This window comes from Carcharodon carcharias, chromosome 29 (assembly GCF_017639515.1).
Source record: "Carcharodon carcharias isolate sCarCar2 chromosome 29, sCarCar2.pri, whole genome shotgun sequence".
NCBI lineage: Eukaryota > Metazoa > Chordata > Chondrichthyes > Lamniformes > Lamnidae > Carcharodon > Carcharodon carcharias.
The window spans coordinates 5867076-5886014 of NC_054495.1; the positions used below are offsets into that span (position 1 = coordinate 5867076).

The window sequence follows — 18939 nt, forward strand, 5'->3', positions numbered from 1 at the left end:
GCTCTCCCCTCAGTGACCTCAAGGCAAGATAACAACGCCTGTGACAGGTTACGTCCAGAGTACTTTAAAAGATCTCAGACTGTGGGCAGCATTGTCTGGGCCAGTGTTTATTATCCATCCCTAACTCCCCTTGAGAAGGTGGTGGTGAGCTGCCTTCTTGAGCCGCTGCAGTCCATGTGGTGTAGGTACACCCACAGGCTGTTAGGGAGGGAGTTCCAGGATTTTGACCCAGTGACAGTGAAGGAACGGCTGATATATTTCCAAGTCAGGATGGTGAGTGGCTTGGAGGAGAACTTCCAGGTGGTGGTGTTCCCATGTGTCTGCTGCCCTTGTCCTTCTAGATGGTAGCAGTCGTGGGTTTGGAAGGTGCTGTCGAAGGAGGCTTGGTGAATTCCTGCAGTGCACCTTGTCGATGGAACACACACTGCTGCTACTGTGCGTCGGTGGTGGAGGGACTGAATGTTTGAGAATGGGGTGCCAATCATGGGGTGAATGGGATGTTTTGTCCTGGATGGTGTCAAGCTTCTTGAGTGTTGTGGGAGCTGCACTCATCCAGGCAAGTGGGGAGTATCCCATCACACTCCTGAGCTGTGCCTTGTAGATGGTGGACAGGCTTTGGAGAGTCAGGAGGTGAATTACTCACTGCAGAATTCCCAGCCTCTGACCTGCTCTTGAAGCCACAATATTTATGTGGCCAATCCAGTTCAGTTTCTGGTCACTGGTAAGCCCCAGGATGTTGATCGTGGGGGATTCAGTGATGGTAATGCTGTTGAACATCAAGGGGAGATGGTTGGATTTTCTCATGTTGGAGATGGTCATTGCCTGGCACTTGTGTGGCGTGAATGTTACTTGTGACTTATCAGCCCGAGATATTGTCCAGGTCTTGCTGCATTTGGACACAGAGCTCTGCTTTCATTGAACGAATAAATATCTGCAATTAAAATGTTGTCTCGGGCCATCGATCGAAACCTTGCAGCAGGCCGGGGTCAAAGTGCGAGTGGGGCGGAGAATTAAAATGGCTGGCTTTCACACTTGCGGCCATTTTGTTTTTCTTTATTCTTTCACGGGACATGAGTGTCGCTGGCAACGCCAACGTGTTTAAAAAAAAAACACCCCATCCGCTTCAGTGATGCCCCTTTAGGGAGGGAAATCTGCCCTCCTACCCGGTCTGGCCTACATGTGGCTCCAGACCCACAGCTACATGGCTGACTCGTAACTGCCCTCAGAAAAGGCCGAGCAAGCCACCCGGTCGGCGGGCAATTAGGGGACGGGCGACAAATGTCAGCCTTTGCTGACGACACAAAAGGGTTTTTTAAAAAATAAATAAATAAAACCTCCCCGCGCATCAGCCGAGCATGGGCTTCGAATCCTTGTGGACCATTAGGCCTGGCCTCCAGGTCACCAGCGACATCACCACCATGTTTACCACGGCCTGTTCCGTGTAAATTGCCTGGGGTCGCCTGGTGGAATTCGCTCAGGTCTGAAAGAGGCCTAGAAAGTCCCTTGACTGATCTACTTCGAGATCCTGGCAGCCTGACCTCACTCATATCGCTATGATTCACCTCGACCATGTCCAGGAATCTGTACAAAGAAGGCCCAGCCAAATCGATACTCGAAAGGAGGAACTAGAGTCTGATCAAGAGGCAGCCGAGGGAACCAGAATTGAAAGGGATATTACGGTGCGGGGTTCAGCAGCACTGTAAAACAAAAAAAACCATTTATGGATTTTTGGTTTTGAATGCGATCAGCACCCAGGGTTAGGATTCCACCCCAGCACAGATAGAAGGTGCAGACTCCTCTGCATCACACGAACCAGTAGCAGGAGTAGGCCCCTCGAGCCTGCTCTGCCATTGAATAAGATCAAGGCTGATCTGATTGTAACCTCCCGCCTACCCCCGAAAACCTTTCACCCCCTTGTTTATCAAGCATCCAGCTCTGCCTTAAAAATATTCAAAGACCCTGCTTCCACTGCCTTTTGAGGAAGAGAGTTCCGAAGACTCACGACCCTCTTTTATGCCTTGGGTAAATAAGATCGTTGGCTAACTGTGCGCCTTCCTAGGTTCTCATCAGTTGCTGCTTGCAATCAATAATGGGGAGAGACTGGTTTAAGGATAAACAGTGATGGTTTATTGAGACTGAGGGCAGAGAACCAAATCATACGTACTCACTCGGAAACCTCCAGAACCAGATTTCCAGTTCCCAGTTGCCCACGCTGTGCACTGATTCATCAGGGCTGTTACATGATTAGTACACTTGCATTCTCTTAAAGGGACAGGGTCCCTCGCTTTGCCACCCTCTAAGAGAAAAAAATTTCTCCTTATCTCTTTCTTAAATGGGCGACCCCTTATTTTTAAACAGCGACCCCCTAGTTCTAGATTCTCCCACAAGGGGAAACGTCCTCTCCACATCTACCCTGTCAAGACTCCACAGGGTCTTAGAGGTTTCAATCAAGTCGCCTCTTGCTCTTCTGAACTCCAGTGGATACAGGCCTAACCTGTCCAGCCTCTCATCAGGCAAGCTGCCCATTTCAGGTATTAGTCTCAAAAACCTTCTCTTAACTGCTTCCAGCACATTTACATCCTTCATTAAATATGGAGACCAATACTGTACACAATACTCCAGATGTGGTCTTATCAGTGCCTTGTACAACTGAAACATAACCTCCCTATTTTTATATTCAATTCTCCTCGCAATAAATAATGTTATTCTATTAGCTTTCCTAATTACTTACTGTCCTGGAATACTAGCCTTTTGTGATTCATACACTTGGACACCAAGATCCCTCTGAATCTCAGAGCTCTGCAATCTCTCACTGCTTAAATAATACGCCTATTTCTTAATTCCTCCTGCCAAAATGGACAATTTCACATTTTCCCACATTATACTCCATTTGCCAGATCTTTGCCCGCTCACTTAACCTATCTGTGTCACTTTGTAGCCTCCTTACACCCACCTCACGAATTAATGTCCTGCCTATCTTTGTGTCATCAGCAAATTTAGCAACCATTCCATCTGTCCCTTCATCCAAGTCATTGATATAAATTGTTAAAAGTAGAGGTCTCAGCACTGATCCCTGTGGCACACCACTCGCCACACCCTGCCAACCAGAGAAAGACCTATTTATGCCAACTCTCTGCTTCCTGCTAGCCAGCCAATTTTCTACCCATGCCAACATGTTACCTCCTACATCATGAGCTTTTATTTTCTGCAATAACTTTATCACTTTATCAAGTGCCTTCTGTAAATCTAAGTAGAGCACATCTACAGGTCCCCCTTTAACCAAAGCACATGTGACTCCCTTAAAAAAAAACACAATAGATTGGTTAAAGACGAATTCCCTTTCACAAAACCATGTGGACTCTGCCTGATTGCCTTAAATTTTTCTAAGTGTCCTGCCATAACAGATGTAACAATAGCTTCTAACATTTTCCCTCTGACCGATGTTAAGCTAACAGGGCTGTAGTTTCCTGCTTTCTGTCCCCCTCCCTTTTGGAATCAAACAGGTGACCGCTTTGCGGGATACCCTTACTCATTTGTGAAGATGGTGGGAATAGTCACCAGGCTAAAAATCAAGAAGCCCGGGCTAATGTCCAAGGGTTCAAATCCCACCAGGGCAGCTGCGGAAAGTTAAATTCAGTAGATGAATCTGAAACAATGGCCACAAAATCCACGGTCAATTGTTGTAAAAGCCCATCTGGCTTTTGAATGGTCTGTGGGGAAGGAAATCTGCCACCCTTAACTTGGTCTGGCCTACATGCGACTCCAGACTCACAACAACGTGGTTGACTCTGAAATGGCTGAGCAGGCCGTTCAGTTTAGGGGCAATTAGGGATGGGCAACAAGTGCTGGCCTTGCCAATAATGCCCGTAACCTGTCAAAGGAAAAAAAAATCCCCCACAGCTTCCGGTCGCCCACTGTTTTAATCCTCTGCCCCACTCTGACTCTGACCTCTCAGTCCTTGGCTGGCCCTGAGGTTCCAAAGAAACCCCGTGCAAGTTTGAGGAACAGTACCTCTCCTATCGACAGGGCACTCCACAGCGGTCTGGAGTTGACAGGGGTGGGGGGCTCAACTATTTCCGATCATAAGCACCGCTCCCATTTTATTTGTTGGGCAGCAGCTAACAGTGATGATTCTGCTGCTGCCATTCGCACCTCCTCTATTCCATCTTTTTGTTTCATACAAGAGCAAATGAGTGAGGATCCCAAAGCCGGAGGTACCACCACTAGCCCACAGGCTCCCACGATAAGGTTGGCAGTACTTCCTCACGCCCCACTCTCTTAAAGGACTTAAATCCTCTCCCACTTCATCTCAGTTGCGTTTGTTTGGACGATGTATTCTTCCATTCCAACGTGTCAGATATGTGTTCCTTTCCATCAGAGAGGGATGTTCCCACGCCCACCCCCCAGCCAATACCGGTCGTAGACAGGGACCTTACCCTTCCCCGCACTTTGGCTCTCACACTCCACATCCACTCCCCACCGGCACTCCAAGGAATACAACAGGGGCTCTGCTTGAACTCAACTTCCAACCCACCAGTATTTAACTGTACCTGCCATGGGAGTGTTTGATGGGGACAGTGTAGAGGGAGCTTTACTCTGTATCTAACCCCGTGCCGTACATGTCCTGGGAGTGTTTGATGGGGACAGTGGAGAGGGAGCTTTACTCTGTATCTAACCCCGTGCTGTACCTGTCCTGGGAGTGTTTGATGGGGACAGTGTAGAGGGAGATTTACTCTGTATCTAACCCCGTGCTGTACCTGTCCTGGGAGTGTTTGATGGGGACAGTGTAGAGGGAGATTTACTCTGTATCTAACCCCGTGTTGTACCTGTCCTGGGAGTGTTTGATGGGGACAGTGTAGACGGAGCTTTACTCTGTATCTAATCCCGTGCTGTACCTGTCCTGGGAGTGTTTGATGGGGACAGTGTAGAGAGAGCCTTACTCTGTATCTAACCCCGTGTTGTACCTGTCCTGGGAGTGTTTGATGGGGACAGTATAGAGGGAGATTTACTCTGTATCTAACCCCGTGTTGTACCTGTCCTGGGAGTGTTTGATGGGGACAGTGTAGACGGAGCTTTACTCTGTATCTAACCCCGTGCTGTACCTGTCCTGGGAGTGTTTGATGGTGACAGTGTAGAGGGAGCTTTACTCTGTATCTAATCCCGTGCTGTACCTGTCCTGGGAGTGTTTGATGGGGACGGTGTAGAGGGAGCTTTACTCTGTATCTAATCCCGTGCTGTTCCTGTCCTGGGAGTGTTTGATGGGGACAGTGTAGACGGAGCTTTACTCTGTATCTAACCCCGTGCTGTACCTGTCTTGGGAGTGTTTGATGGGGACAGTGTCGAGGGAGCTTTACTGTGTATCTAACCCCATGCTGTACCTGTCCTGGGAGTGTTTGATGGGGACAGTGTAGACGGAGCTTTACTCTGTATCTAACCCCGTGCTGTAGCTGTCCTGGGAGTGTTTGATGGGGACAGTGTAGAGAGAGCTTTACTCTGTATCTAACCCTGTGCTGTACCTCTCCTGGGAGTGTTTGATGGGGAAAGTATATAGAGAGATTTACCATCTATCTAACCAGCTCATTAACCACAGCTGACTTGTTGCTGCTCGGGATTCTAGATATGACGAATTCCGTATTCTATAGTTAGTTTGTGTCACGCTGATTGGCCACGTGATGTGCGTTTTTCTGCTGACTGCCAACTCCAGCCGAGGCCCACTCTGTGGGCGTGGGGCAGTTGTTGTGGTTTCTCATTTATGATAAAATTTCTGTCATGTGAGTCTGCATTCTTGGAGCACATAGATGACTGCATCCCGTATCCCTACATGTGTGTACCTCAAATCCCGTACTCCCATGGTGCACACCCGATCAGGTTAACCTTTCCGGCGGCATGCTAATAAAATGCCCAGAGGGGAAGCAGAATGGGTGATAATTGCTTGATGACCTCCTGCATCACACCGTGGAGCTTTGCAGCACAGGAGGAGGCCATTCAGTCTATCACGCCTGTGCTGACTCTTTGAATGATCTCTCTGACTGGTCCCACTTCCCCCTGCTCTTACCTCTTTGCCCTGATAATGGTTCACCTTCAAGCATTTATATTTTGTAAGTTACTGTTGAATCAGGTTTCAGTGCCTTCAAAACACTAACTCACTGTGTGAGAATAGAAATCCCTTTGCATAATCACCTGCTTATAACTAGACAGAGGCAGACAGAGAAATAGATGGATATGGAGAGAGAAAGAGGTCGACCTGGAGAGAGAAAGAGGTCAACCTGGAGAGAGAAAGAGGTCGACCTGGAGAGAGAAAGAGGTCGACCTGGAGCGAGAAAGAGGTGGATATGGAGAGAGAAAGAGGTGGATATGGAGAGAGAAAGAGGTGGATGTGGAGAGAGAAAGAGGTGGATGTGGAGAGAGAAAGAGGTGGATGTGGAGAGAGAAAGAGGTGGATGTGGAGAGAGAAAGAGGTGGATGTGGAGAGAGAAAGAGGTGGATGTGGAGAGAGAAAGAGGTGGATGTGGAGAGAGAAAGAGGTGGATGTGGAGAGAGAAAGAGGTGGATGTGGAGAGAGAAAGAGGTGGATGTGGAGAGAGAAAGAGGTGGATGTGGAGAGAGAAAGAGGTGGATGTGGAGAGAGAAAGAGGTGGATGTGGAGAGAGAAAGAGGTGGATGTGGAGAGAGAAAGAGGTGGATGTGGAGAGAGAAAGAGGTGGATGTGGAGAGAGAAAGAGGTGGATGTGGAGAGAGAAAGAGGTGGATGTGGAGAGAGAAAGAGGTGGATATGGAGAGAGAAAGAGGTGGATATGGAGAGAGAAAGAGGTGGATATGGAAAGAGAAAGAGGTGGATATGGAGAGAGAAAGAGGTGGATATGGAGAGAGAAAGAGGTGGATATGGAGAGAGAAAGAGGTGGATATGGAGAGAGAGAGAGATGGATATGCAGAGAGAGAGAGAGAGGGATATGCGGAGAGAGAGAGAGATGGATATGCGGAGAGAGAGAGAGATGGATATGCGGAGAGAGAGAGAGATGGATATGCGGAGAGAGAGAGAGATGGATATGCGGATAGAGAGAGATGGATATGCGGAGAGAGAGAGATGGATATGCGGAGAGAGAGAGAGATGGATATGCGGAGAGAGAGAGAGATGGATATGCGGAGAGAGAGAGAGATGGATATGTGGAGAGAGACAGATGGATATGCAGAGAGAGAGAGAGAGATAGATGGATATGCAGAGAGAGGGAGAGAGATGGATATGCGGAGAGAGAGAGAGAGAGATGGATATGCGGAGAGAGAGAGAGAGAGATGGATATGCGGAGAGAGAGAGAGAGATGGATATGCGGAGAGAGAGAGAGATGGATATGTGGAGAGAGACAGATGGATATGCAGAGAGAGAGAGAGATAGATGGATATGCAGAGAGAGGGAGAGAGATGGATATGCGGAGAGAGAGAGAGAGAGAGATGGATATGCGGAGAGAGAGAGAGAGAGATGGATATGCGGAGAGAGAGAGAGGTGGATATGCGGAGAGAGAGAGAGATGGATATGCGGAGAGAGAGAGAGGTGGATATGCGGAGAGAGAGAGAGATGGATATGCGGAGAGAGAGAGAGATGGATATGCGGAGAGAGAGAGATGGAAATGCGGAGAGAGAGAGAGGTGGATATGGAGAGAGAGAGAGGTAGATATGGAGAGAGAAAGAGGTGGATATGGAGAGAGAAAGAGGTGGATATGGAGTGAGAAAGAGGTGGATATGGATATCCATCTCTCTCTCCGCATATCCATCTCTCTCTCTCTCCGCATATCCATCTCTCTCTCTCTCCGCATATCCATCTCTCTCTCTCTCCGCATATCCATCTCTCTCTCTCTCCGCATATCCATCTCTCTCTCTCCGCATATCCATCTCTCTCTCTCTCCGCATATCCATCTCTCTCTCTCTCCGCATATCCATCTCTCTCTCTCCGCATATCCATCTCTCTCTCTCTCCGCATATCTCTCTCTGCGGAGAGAGAGAGATGGATATGCGGAGAGAGAGAGAGATGGATATGCGGAGAGAGAGAGGTTGATAGATATGCGGAGAGAGAGAAGTTGATAGATATGCAGAGAGAGAGAGGTTGATAGATATGCGGAGAGAGAGGTCGATCGATATGGAGAGAGAGAGAGTGAGGTCGATAGATATGGAGAGAGAGATGGAAACCGAGATGGAGTTGGAGAGAGAGGGAGCAAATAGATAGATTTTGAAATAGATAAGCAGATAAAGAAATAGATCAAGGCAGACAGATGAGTAGAAACAGAAATGTGGATAGAGAGAAGGGCAGATAAAAAGATAGATTGGGTGAGGACTCCTAATCATCTTGAGAAACAACCTCCATGCCAATTCAGGAAATTAAACAGAACAACAGCAACCTGCATTGATGTAGTGCCTGCCACATGGGAAACTGTCCCAGAGCAGCGTCATCCAGGGGAACTGAACAGGGTGCCACATGCAGAGAAATGATGGGCAGGTGGCCAAATGCTTGAGGGAGAGAGGCGGAAAGTGGGGGAGACGGGGAGTTTGAGGGAAGGACAGAGGGGTCAGAGAGGGTGAGAGAATGAAGGGAGAGAAACAGACAGAAAGACAGATTGGGAGGGAGATGGAAAGAGAGGGGTGAGAGGTGCAGAGAGAGATTGGGAGAGAGAGTGGCAGAGAGGCAGGGGGATGAGAGAATGAAGGGAGGGAAAGAGGGAGAGAGAGGAGAGAGAGAGTGGGAGAGATAGAGAGGGGACAAAGGGTGAGAGAGTGAAGTGAGAGGTGCAGAGAGAGAGATAGGGAGAGAGAGCAGGAGGGAGAGGGGTAGAGACACAGGGGTGAGAGAATGAAGGGAGAGAAATAGAGAAATAGAGAGATGGAGAGAGAGAGAGAGTGGAAGAGAGGGTGAGAGTGTGAAGGGAGAGATGCGGATTGAGAGATAGGGAAAGAGAGATGGAGAGACAGCAGGAGAGAGAGGAGCAGAGACAGAGAGGGGTTGAGAGAATGAAGGTCAAGAAGCAGGGAGAGTGGGTGAGAGAGGAAGAGAGAGAGGGTAGAGGAGGGAGAGGGTGTAAGAGAGAGGAGAAGGGGTAAGAGAGTAAGAGTATGTGTGTGTGGTGCATGTGCGCGCACTGAGCTCCAACCTCTCATTCCATCACACATCCCACTCCCTTAACCTTCAGGACCCGCAGTCCCGGACTACAGGATTCCTCAATCCCTCCATCCTTCTACTTGCCCACCTCCCAATCCTCCTCAAAATGCTCTCTCTCTCTCTCTCTCTCTCTCTCTCGAGGGGAAAAAACAACTTTCTGACCTCCATCTCTCTCTCTGACCAATATCTCTTCCCCTTTAAGTGCCCTTTCCCTGATGAAGTGCTTCAAAGGAGCTGAGTGGTCTAGACATCCTGTTTTTTTATTTGTGATACTGATTAACCCGAATTCCTGTCAACAGATATCAGTTGCAGAATGTGCTTGGTTTCCTTTTACTATTGGTTTCATTTTCTCTTCAATCCTGTCTCTTGGTTTTGTAATGAGCTGAGTCCAGATATTGAGAAGAAAGAACATTCAAGACAGGTTAGGAAGGACAAGTGCACGTCTGTCTCGCTGCTGTCACCTCAGCTCAGGAATTTATCCCTCCACTTGGGGAATATTGGTTTCCTTGGAGCCTCCTTCTCCCCCCCCATACCCCCTCCTTGATCGCTGAACATTTCTGCCCCCCGGGATTCTCAGGACGTGGATTGCTAGCAGCTCAGAAGGAGGGGGTGAGTACAGCAGCTTCCTGTGTCGGGGGTTGGGGTGGGGAAGTGGGAGGGCTCAGTGCACTGCTTAAGGAGTGGGTCTGTGGATTCCACCCCCCACCCCCCCCCCCCCCCCCCCCCCCCCCCCGCAACACCATCCCCCTCTCACACCAAAACCTCCCCCCCACCCCATTTTAACCCGAGCCAGGAATGAGAGGCGAGCCGTGCTGCGCACAGGAAGATCCCACGCACAGCAATTAAATCAATGGCTGCCAAGCGATGTCAGTCCGGGGATAAATCTGGGGGTCCCAAGACCACCCGGTGGTCTTCTCCTCTTCTGTACCCTGCGCCCCACCCATACCCTTTCTTTCAATGGTGGCTGTGGGAGGTATTTTTATTTTGACCTGGTGGAGGGGTGGGGGGTAGGGGTGCAGTCACAGGTCTCGGTTTAACATCTTGTCCGGAAGACAGGTTTTAGGGTCCGGTCCAGGATTGAGCGCAGGGTGATTGGGGTGGACCCTTTCCCCCAGCTCAAAGTGTTGTGTGTTCGATGATTAAAACCAGGTTGTTGGGGTTGGGGAGTTGGTCTGGTTTAATGTGTGTTCCCGATGTGCTTCAGCTTTTTACTAGTTAGTGATGAAATTTTCACTAAATCTATCCGTAGGACAAACTGGTTAAATAAGCTCATTTCAACCTACATCCTTATCATTCGGAAACCACAAGGGGGTGAGAATATCTCATCATCCCTGTATGTGAATCTGTCTCTGATCTTTCTCTCTCTCTCTCTCTGTCTTCCCCTGTCTCTCTTTCCCCCCTCCCTCTTTTTCTCCCTGTCTATCTTTCCTCTCTCTTTCCCTCTCTCTGCCCCTCACCCTACCTCTCTCCCCCACGACCTCTCCCTCTCTCCCTGCCTCTCCCTCTCTCCCTGCCTCTCCCTCTCTCCCTGCCTCTCCCTCTATCTCTCAACCTCCCTCTCTCTCTCTGCCTCTCTCTCTGTTCCCTCCTCTCTCCCTCTCTTTCTCCCTGTTTTCTCTCTGCCTCTCTACCTCCCTCTCTCTCCCTCACGCTGTCTCTCTTCCCTTTTCCTCTCCCTCGCTCTTGCCTGTTTTTTCCCTCCCTCTCCTCTCTCTCCCTGTCTCTCTATATCCCTCACCCTTTCTCTCCCCCTTTTCTCTCCCCCTATCTCTCTCACCCCCTCCTCTCTCTCTGCCTTTCTCTCCCTGTATCTTCCCACCCGTCCTTTTCTTCACCCTCTCTCTTTCTTCCTCTCTCCTTTTCTCTTCCCCCCTCCATTCGCACTCCTTCTTTATCTCTCTTGGGTTCACTGTGTCTCCCTGCTTCACTCCCTCTCCCTCACTCCCTGCCCTTCTCTCTCCCTCTTCCTCCCCCTTTTCCTTGCTCAGTATTCTCTCGCCCTCTCTCTATGTATCTCTATAATGCTCTCTTCCTCTCTCTCTCTCCCTCTCTCTCTCTCTGCCCCTTTTGACCTCTCACTCCCTCTCTCTCTTCCTCTCTCTCTGTCCCCCTCTTTCTCTCTCTCTCTGCCCCTTTTGACCTCTCACTCCCTCTCTCTCTTCCTCTCTCTCTTCCTCTCTCTCTTCCTCTCTCTCTTCCTCTCTCTCTTCCTCTCTCTCTGTCCCCCCCCTCTCTCTCTCTCTCTGCCCCTTTTGACCTCTCACTCCTTCTCTCTCTGACTCTCTCCCTTTCTCTTCTCTCAATCTCCTCTGCCTACATCTCTCTTTCTCTCTCTCCTACTCTCTTCCTCTTTCTCCCTCGACCCCTTTTGACCTCTCCTTCACACCCCCTCTCATGCATTCCCTCTCCTCCTTCTCCTGCCTCCTCCCCTTGCCTCCCCCGCACCCCCCCCCCCCCTCCTCCCCCCCCCCCCCCCCCCCCCCCGCCACCCTCTCTCTCTCAGCTCATGGGACTGGAAAATTCCTGCTGAAAAAGCAACCTCCTAAGGCATGACAGTGTGGATAGCCCCTGGCAACAGCTCCTAACCTTGGAGAGGTCTCACTGACCACAGTCTTGTGATATTCACAGAGATTGACAGTGTACAAGGCAGACTGGATGGGGGCAAATGGAGAATTTGATTCAACGTGATTCAATACTGCTCGTTGACACATGGATGTAAGACAGACTTGGCCTTCGGTGATAGTCAGCATCGTTCTCCTACTGACAGGTGGGTGATCTTATTGACACATAAAAGATTCTGAGGGGGGCTTGACAGTTTGGACATTGAGGGGATGTCCCCCCCACCTCCTGGGGAATCCTGGAACTGGGGGCAGGGTGCGGCACAGTTATAAGATCAGGGGTCTCCCATTTAAGACGGAGATGAGAAGGAAGTTCTCTCAGAGGGTCATGAGTGTTTGGAACTCTCTTCCCCAGAGAGCGGTGGGAGGCTGGCTCACTGAATATATTCAATACCTGATGTAGGATTATTTCTTACGTAGGATTATTTGCTAACTCCTAAACCCTCAGGGGTGAGGTGCGTAGGTGTGTGAGGATATTTTGGAGCATTGTCCAGACTCCATTCCAGAGAACTGTGCGCAATTCTGATTGAAACATGGAGACTTTGGGATGATTTTTTTTTTAACTTATTCACTCATGGGTCGCTGGCTAGGCCAGCATTTATTTCCCTTGAGAGGGTGATGGTGAGCTGCCTTCTTGAACCGCTGAAGCCCATGTGGTGTAGGTACACCCACAGCGCTGTTAGGGAGGGAGTTCCAGGATCTTGACCCAGCGACAGTGAAGGAACGACCGATTATATTTCCAAGTCAGGGATGGTGAGTGACTTGGAGGGGAACTTCCAGGTGGTGGTGTTCCCATCTACCTACTGCCCTTACCCTTCTAAGTGGTGCAGGTTTGAGGGCAATGGTAATGTCACTGGGCTAGCAATCCAGGGACCCAGACTAATGCTTGGAAGAGAGAGAAACAGAAGGTCTGTGGGGAGAGAAACAGAGTTAATGTTTCGAGTCCGTGTGACTCCTCTTCAGAGCGCTGAAGACATGGGTTCAAATCCCATCCCAATAGCTGGGTGGAATTTAACTTCAGTTAATTCATCTGGAAATTAAAAGTGAGGCTTAGCAAAAGGGACCAGGAAGCAATTGGTGTAAAAGCCCACCTGGTTCACTAATGTCCCTTGGGGAAGGAAATCTGCCCCCCTTACCCGATCTGGCCTATGTGTGGCTGCAGACCCCACAGCCAAAGGGCCGTCTCTTAAAATACCCTCCGAAATGGCCCGGATAGTCGCTCGATAATATCAAGCTGCTACAAAGTCATTTTAAAGCTTCCAGACGGCCTCCAGGCGGGCGCTAACTCAAAGAGCCCCCACCACATCTGGAGGAGCTTAAAGCAGTTGGAATAGGAATGAATTTCTGGAGCGCCTTTCACGATCTTGAGCACGCTACAGCCCGTGAAGCACTTTGCGAACCGCCTGTTGCAATGTCGGAAATGTGGCAGACGTTACGCGCACAGCAAGATCCCACAGCCAGCAATGTGACAATCGGCCGGATAACCTGCCCTTGAGGCGCGGGCTAAGGTACAAATGTTAGCCGAGAGAATCAGGAAGAACTAGCACCCCCACCCACCCCCGCCCAACCCCGGCCTCTGCTGTGGCTCAGTGGGGCAGTGTCCTTGCCTCTGAGCTGCCAGGTTGAGGGTTCGAATCTCACTCCCTGACCCGATACAAAAACGAAGACTGATGTTCCCTGTGCAGTACCGAGGGAGTACTGGAGTGTCGGAGGTGCTGTCTTTTGGATGAGACGTTAAACTGAGGCCCCTGACTGCCTGCTCGGGTGGATGTAATGGGCCCACATCTGCTATTTTGAAGAGGAGTCGGTGGGGGGGAGGGGTTGGGGGGGGTGCAATTAACTTCAGTGCCCTGCCCATTATTTACCTCCCAACCCATCTCACAAAAGCAGAACCATCGGTGTTGTCGCATTGCTGTTCGTGGGATCTTGCTTTGTGTATGTATTAGCGTTTCCTACATCACAAGAGTGACTACGCTCCCAAGAAGTGCTTCATTGGCTGGAAAGCGTTTTGGCTCATCTGGTGGTTGTGAAAAATGCTATATAAATGCAAGTTTTTTTTATTTTTTCCTTCCATGAGATTGCTTAAAGCCCCTCGAGTGTTTAGATCCGGCCTCAACTGATAGCCTTATCTGAGTGGTCAGCTCCAGGTTAGCAGAGGGGGTTGTGAACCCACAGCTTCCTGACTCCAAAGTGTGAGAAGTGGCCACTGATTGACACTGTCCAATTGGCCCCTGTGAACTAGAACATTTACTCTTCAATATCCTGCATCCCAAAATGCAGGAGAACTGCACACAAGTCTGGTGCACCCGTGGATTAACATTTATTGCTGACAAGCTCATACCTGTAGTTCCCAACAAGTGAAAACATCTTTCTTATGTCGAGCTAATCAAATCCCTTGATCATGTGAAATGATCAGTCAGCCGACAGCCTTCGCTTTTGGACAGGAAAGAACCCCAGCAGTGTAGCCCTTCCCAGAAACTCTCAGTTCTGATATCGTCATTGTAAAACTATTCTTCACTTTCTTGTGACTGTTTATTATCTGTTTATAACAGGGCTAAACTGTATTCCTTAATCTGTAATATCTGCAGCAGACAAACAGGCCATACAGCTTGACTCTTCGATTAAATTCTAGTCTGTAACTCATTCCCGGGTATCTGTTATTCTATATATGAACCCCCTCGAACCCCTCGATTAGATTCCAGTCTGTAACTCACTCCCGGATATCTGTTATTCTAAATATAAACCGCCCCGAACCCCTCGATTAGATTCCAGTCTATAATTCACTCCCGGGTATCTGTTATTCTATATATAAACCCCCCCGAACCCCTCGATTAGATTCCAGTCTGTAACTCACTCCCAGGTATCTGTTATTGTGTATATATAAACCACCCCGAACTCCTCGATTAAATTCCAGTCTGTAACCCACTCCCGGGTATCTGTTATTCTGTATATAAACCATCCAAACCCCTCGATTAGATTCCAGTCTGTAACTCACTCCCGGGTATCTGTTATTCTATATATAAACCACCCCGAACCCTTTGATAAGACTCCAGTCTGTAACTCGCTCCCGGGTATCTGTTATTCTATATATAAACCCCCTGAACCCCTCGATTAGATTCCAGTCTGTAACTCACTCCCGGATATCTGTTATTCTAAATATCAACCACCCTGAACCCCTCGATTAGATTCCAGTCTGTAACTCACTCCCAGGTATCTGTTATTCTATATATAAACCCCCTGAACCCCTCGATTAGATTCCAGTCTGTAACTCACTCCCGGATATCTGTTATTCTAAATATCAACCACCCTGAACCCCTCGATTAGATTCCAGTCTGTAACTCACTCCCGGGTATCTGTTATTCTAAATATAAACCACCCTGAACCCCTCGATTAGATTCCAGTCTGTAACTCACTCCCGGATATCTGTTATTCTAAATATCAACCACCCTGAACCCCTCGATTAGATTCCAGTCTGTAACTCACTCCCGGGTATCTGTTATTCTATATATAAACCCCCCCGAACCCCTCGATTAAATTCCAGTCTGTAACTCACTCCTGGATATCTGTTATTCTATATATAAACCCCCTCAAACGCCTCGATTAAATTCCAGTCTGTAACCCACTCCCGGGTATCTGTTATTCTGTATATAAACCATCCAAACCCCTTGATTAGATTCCAGTCTGTAACTCACTCCCGGGTATCTGTTATTCTATATATAAACCCCCTGAACCCCTTGATTAGATTCCAGTCTGTAACTCACTCCCGGATATCTGTTATTCTAAATATCAACCACCCTGAACCCCTCGATTAGATTCCAGTCTGTAACTCACTCCCGGATATCTGTTATTCTAAATATCAACCACCCTGAACCCCTCGATTAGATTCCAGTCTGTAACTCACTCCCGGGTATCCGTTATTCTAAATATAAACCACCCTGAACCCCTCGATTAGATTCCAGTCTGTAACTCACTCCTGGGTATCTGTTATTCTAAATATCAACCACCCTGAACCCCTCGATTAGATTCCAGTCTGTAACTCACTCCCGGGTATCTGTTATTCTATATATAAACCCCCTGAACCCCTTGATTAAATTCCAGTCTGTAACTCACTCCCGGATATCTGTTATTCTAAATATCAACCACCCTGAACCCCTCGATTAGATTCCAGTCTGTAACTCACTCCCGGATATCTGTTATTCTAAATATCAACCACCCTGAACCCCTCGATTAGATTCCAGTCTGTAACTCACTCCCGGATATCTGTTATTCTAAATATCAACCACCCTGAACCCCTCGATTAGATTCCAGTCTGTAACTCACTCCCGGATATCTGTTATTCTATATATAAACCACCCCGAACCCCTCGATTAGATTCCAGTCTGTAACTCACTTCCGGGTATCTGTTATTCTATATATAAACCCCCCCCGAACCCCTCGATTAGATTCCAGTCTGTAACTCACTCCTGGATATCTGTTCTTCTATATATAAACCCCCTCAAACGCCTCGATTAGATTCCAGTCTGTAACTCACTTCCGGATATCTGTTATTCTAAATATCAACTACCCTGAACCCCTCGATTAGATTCCAGTCTGTAACTCACTCCCGGGTATCTGTTATTCTAAATATAAACCACCCTGACCCCCTCGATTAGATTCCAGCCTGTAACTCACTCCTGGGTATCTGTTATTCTATATATAAACCAGCCCGATCTCCTCGATTAGATTCCTATCTGTAAGCCAGTCTCTATCTTTTATGCTGAGTCTGATCTCCTCTGCCTGTTAGGTGCAGGGTTGTGTCTGAACGTGAATGTGAAGGAGGCGATTATTCACGGCATCAGTGGCCATCCCGTGTATTTGGAGGCCACATACCTTGTGGAGCCGTCAAACAAACTGCACAGCATCACCTGGAAAGTGGACAAGGAGGGGCCCACGCGAATCCTGCAGTACATTGTCAGCAAAAACAAAACACTTCCCTCCACACCCTTCCGCCAGAGGATCAAGTTTGACAGCGAGACAGGCTCTCTTGTCCTCTTTGACTTCACACCCAGTGACCAAGGCACCTATCAGATCACTGTGACTGCTGACGATGGGGCAGAGGACAAGGCCTCGACAGAGGTGACCCTCTACGGTGAGTGGGGGCTTAGGGGCGTAGACACAGCTGGCCAACTATGATGAGTAGAGCTAATTGTATAGACAGAGGTGGCCAACTATGTTTAGTGAGGTTCATGGTGTGGACAAAGGAGGCCAAATATGCTCAGTCTGGTTGATGGTGTAGACTGAGGTAGCCAACTATGATCAGCAGAGTCAATGGTATAGGGCGTTCAGTGAGACAATGGCTCAGTAAATTTCCTTTGAAGCCTAAAAGTTGGCATCCAATTTGTCCACATGCATGTGGTGGAAACTATCACATTTTTGCAGTACCTGTCCTGGGAGTGTTTAATGGGGACAGAGTAGAGGAAGCTTTACTCTGTATCTAACCCCGTGTTGTACCTGTCCTGGGAATGTTTGATGGAGACAGTGTAGAGGGAGCTTTACTCTGTATCTAACCCCGTGCTGTATCTGCCCTGTGAGTGTTTGATGGGGACAGTGTAGAGGGAGCTTTACTCTGTATCTAACCCCGTGCTGTACCTGTCCTGGGAGTGTTTGATTGGGACAGTGTAGAGGGAGCTTTACTTTGTATCTAACCCCGTGCTGTACCTGTCCTGGGAATGTTTGATGGGGACAGTGTAGAGGGAGCTTTACTCTGTATCTAACCCTGTGCTGTACCTGTCCTGAGAGTGTTTGATGGGGACAGTGTAGAGGGAGCTTTACTCTGTATTTAACCCCGTGCTGTACCTGTCCTGGGAGTGTTTGATGGGGACAGAGTAGAGGAAGCTTTACTCTGTATCTAACCCCGTGTTGTACCTGTCCTGGGAATGTTTGATGGAGACAGTGTAGAGGGAGCTTTACTCTGTATCTAACCCCATGCTGTACCTGTCCTGGGAGTGTTTGTTACTGGCTCCTCTGTCCTTTTTAACAGGATATTTCCCAGTATTCGCCTTGAAAAGTAATATCATGTGACAGCTCCTCTTTCAGAGGTTGTGACTCGGTAATGCACGACTGTGATTATAAACGTGCCGTGTGCTGACTTCAAAATGCCTTCTTCCCCAGAACCCATTGCTGGGATCATGGTCACCATGACACCCAATGAGACCTTCTCCTCCCGCAATGTGACTTTAAGTTGCTCGGTGGAACGTGGGACAGAGCCTGAATTCTCCTGGAGAAAGGATGGGAGGAACATCACGGAGACGGGGAGATTGTCCGTCTGGAATTCTGGACAGAGTCTCAACCTGCCCATGTTCAGCCTCGAGGACTGTGGCTCCTATGCTTGCTTGGCGACAAACCAACTTAACAACAAGACTGGCAGTCTGAATTTATTAGGTGGCAGCTTGTTGCTATATCATTAACCACCATCATCCACACTGTTGTCAGAAAATGTCCAATATTCGATGCCATTCCGCGATTGGGCAGCACTTTCTGAACAACCTTGAGTGCGCTAATAACTACACTAACAACCGATTTAAGATAATCAGTCAAGTTTATAATGTGGCTTATTTATGCATGCTCGAAGTAATGTGCATTTCCACTCAGGGCAACCATTCCCTACAAACAAAAGGAATGTGTCCAAGCCTTGCACCTTTTTGTGACTTACCCAGAAGCTTGGGGAGCCTATAGTTCCCCATTGCTTTCTCCATGACAATGCCCTGGCCAATCACAGTTGACTTGCCAATAAATCAGCACCCTTTTCTCCTACAGTATAGATTGTTGTGATCATCTGAAATTTGGCATCCTTGTGTTTGTCCTGATGAGTGCAAGACGAAAAACTTTGACAGCATGTCTTTCTTTTCAGAAATATTCAAATAGGAATTTCTCAAGTTACTGTGGAGGGATCATTACAAAGTGATATGTAGCAGTTGCAACACAAACAGTCCATTCAGCCCATCTGGTCCACACGAGCATCTTTCCCCTTCGCCCCATCCTATCAGGACATTCTTCCATATATTCGCTTGGATTGAGGATTGGTTAATGGATAGAAAACAGAGAAGGGGAATAAATGGGCTGGGATAAGTTGGGGTGTTGTAAGGATCAATGCTCACGCCTCAGCTATTTACAATGCCTATCAAGAAGCTAGGTGTAAGG

General features: G+C 48.5%; 1 protein-coding gene across 6 annotated transcripts in view; it reads left to right on the plus strand.

The window, feature by feature from the left end:
* LOC121271109 (hepatocyte cell adhesion molecule-like) overlaps positions 1-18939 on the plus strand; it is a 45509-nt gene that overhangs the window by 24986 nt on the left and 1584 nt on the right. For 2 of the 6 annotated variants that reach the window (XM_041176868.1, XM_041176866.1), the window contains exons 2-4: positions 11771-11909; positions 16544-16888; positions 17911-18180. In XM_041176868.1, coding sequence (XP_041032802.1) covers positions 11852-11909; positions 16544-16888; positions 17911-18180 — 673 coding nt within the window. In that variant the 5' untranslated portion in view covers positions 11771-11851. Of the gene's footprint in view, positions 1-9520; positions 9752-11770; positions 11910-16543; positions 16889-17910; positions 18181-18939 lie in introns of those variants that run through there. The other 4 variants (XM_041176870.1, XM_041176871.1, XM_041176867.1 and 1 more) reach the window with 4 other exon arrangements.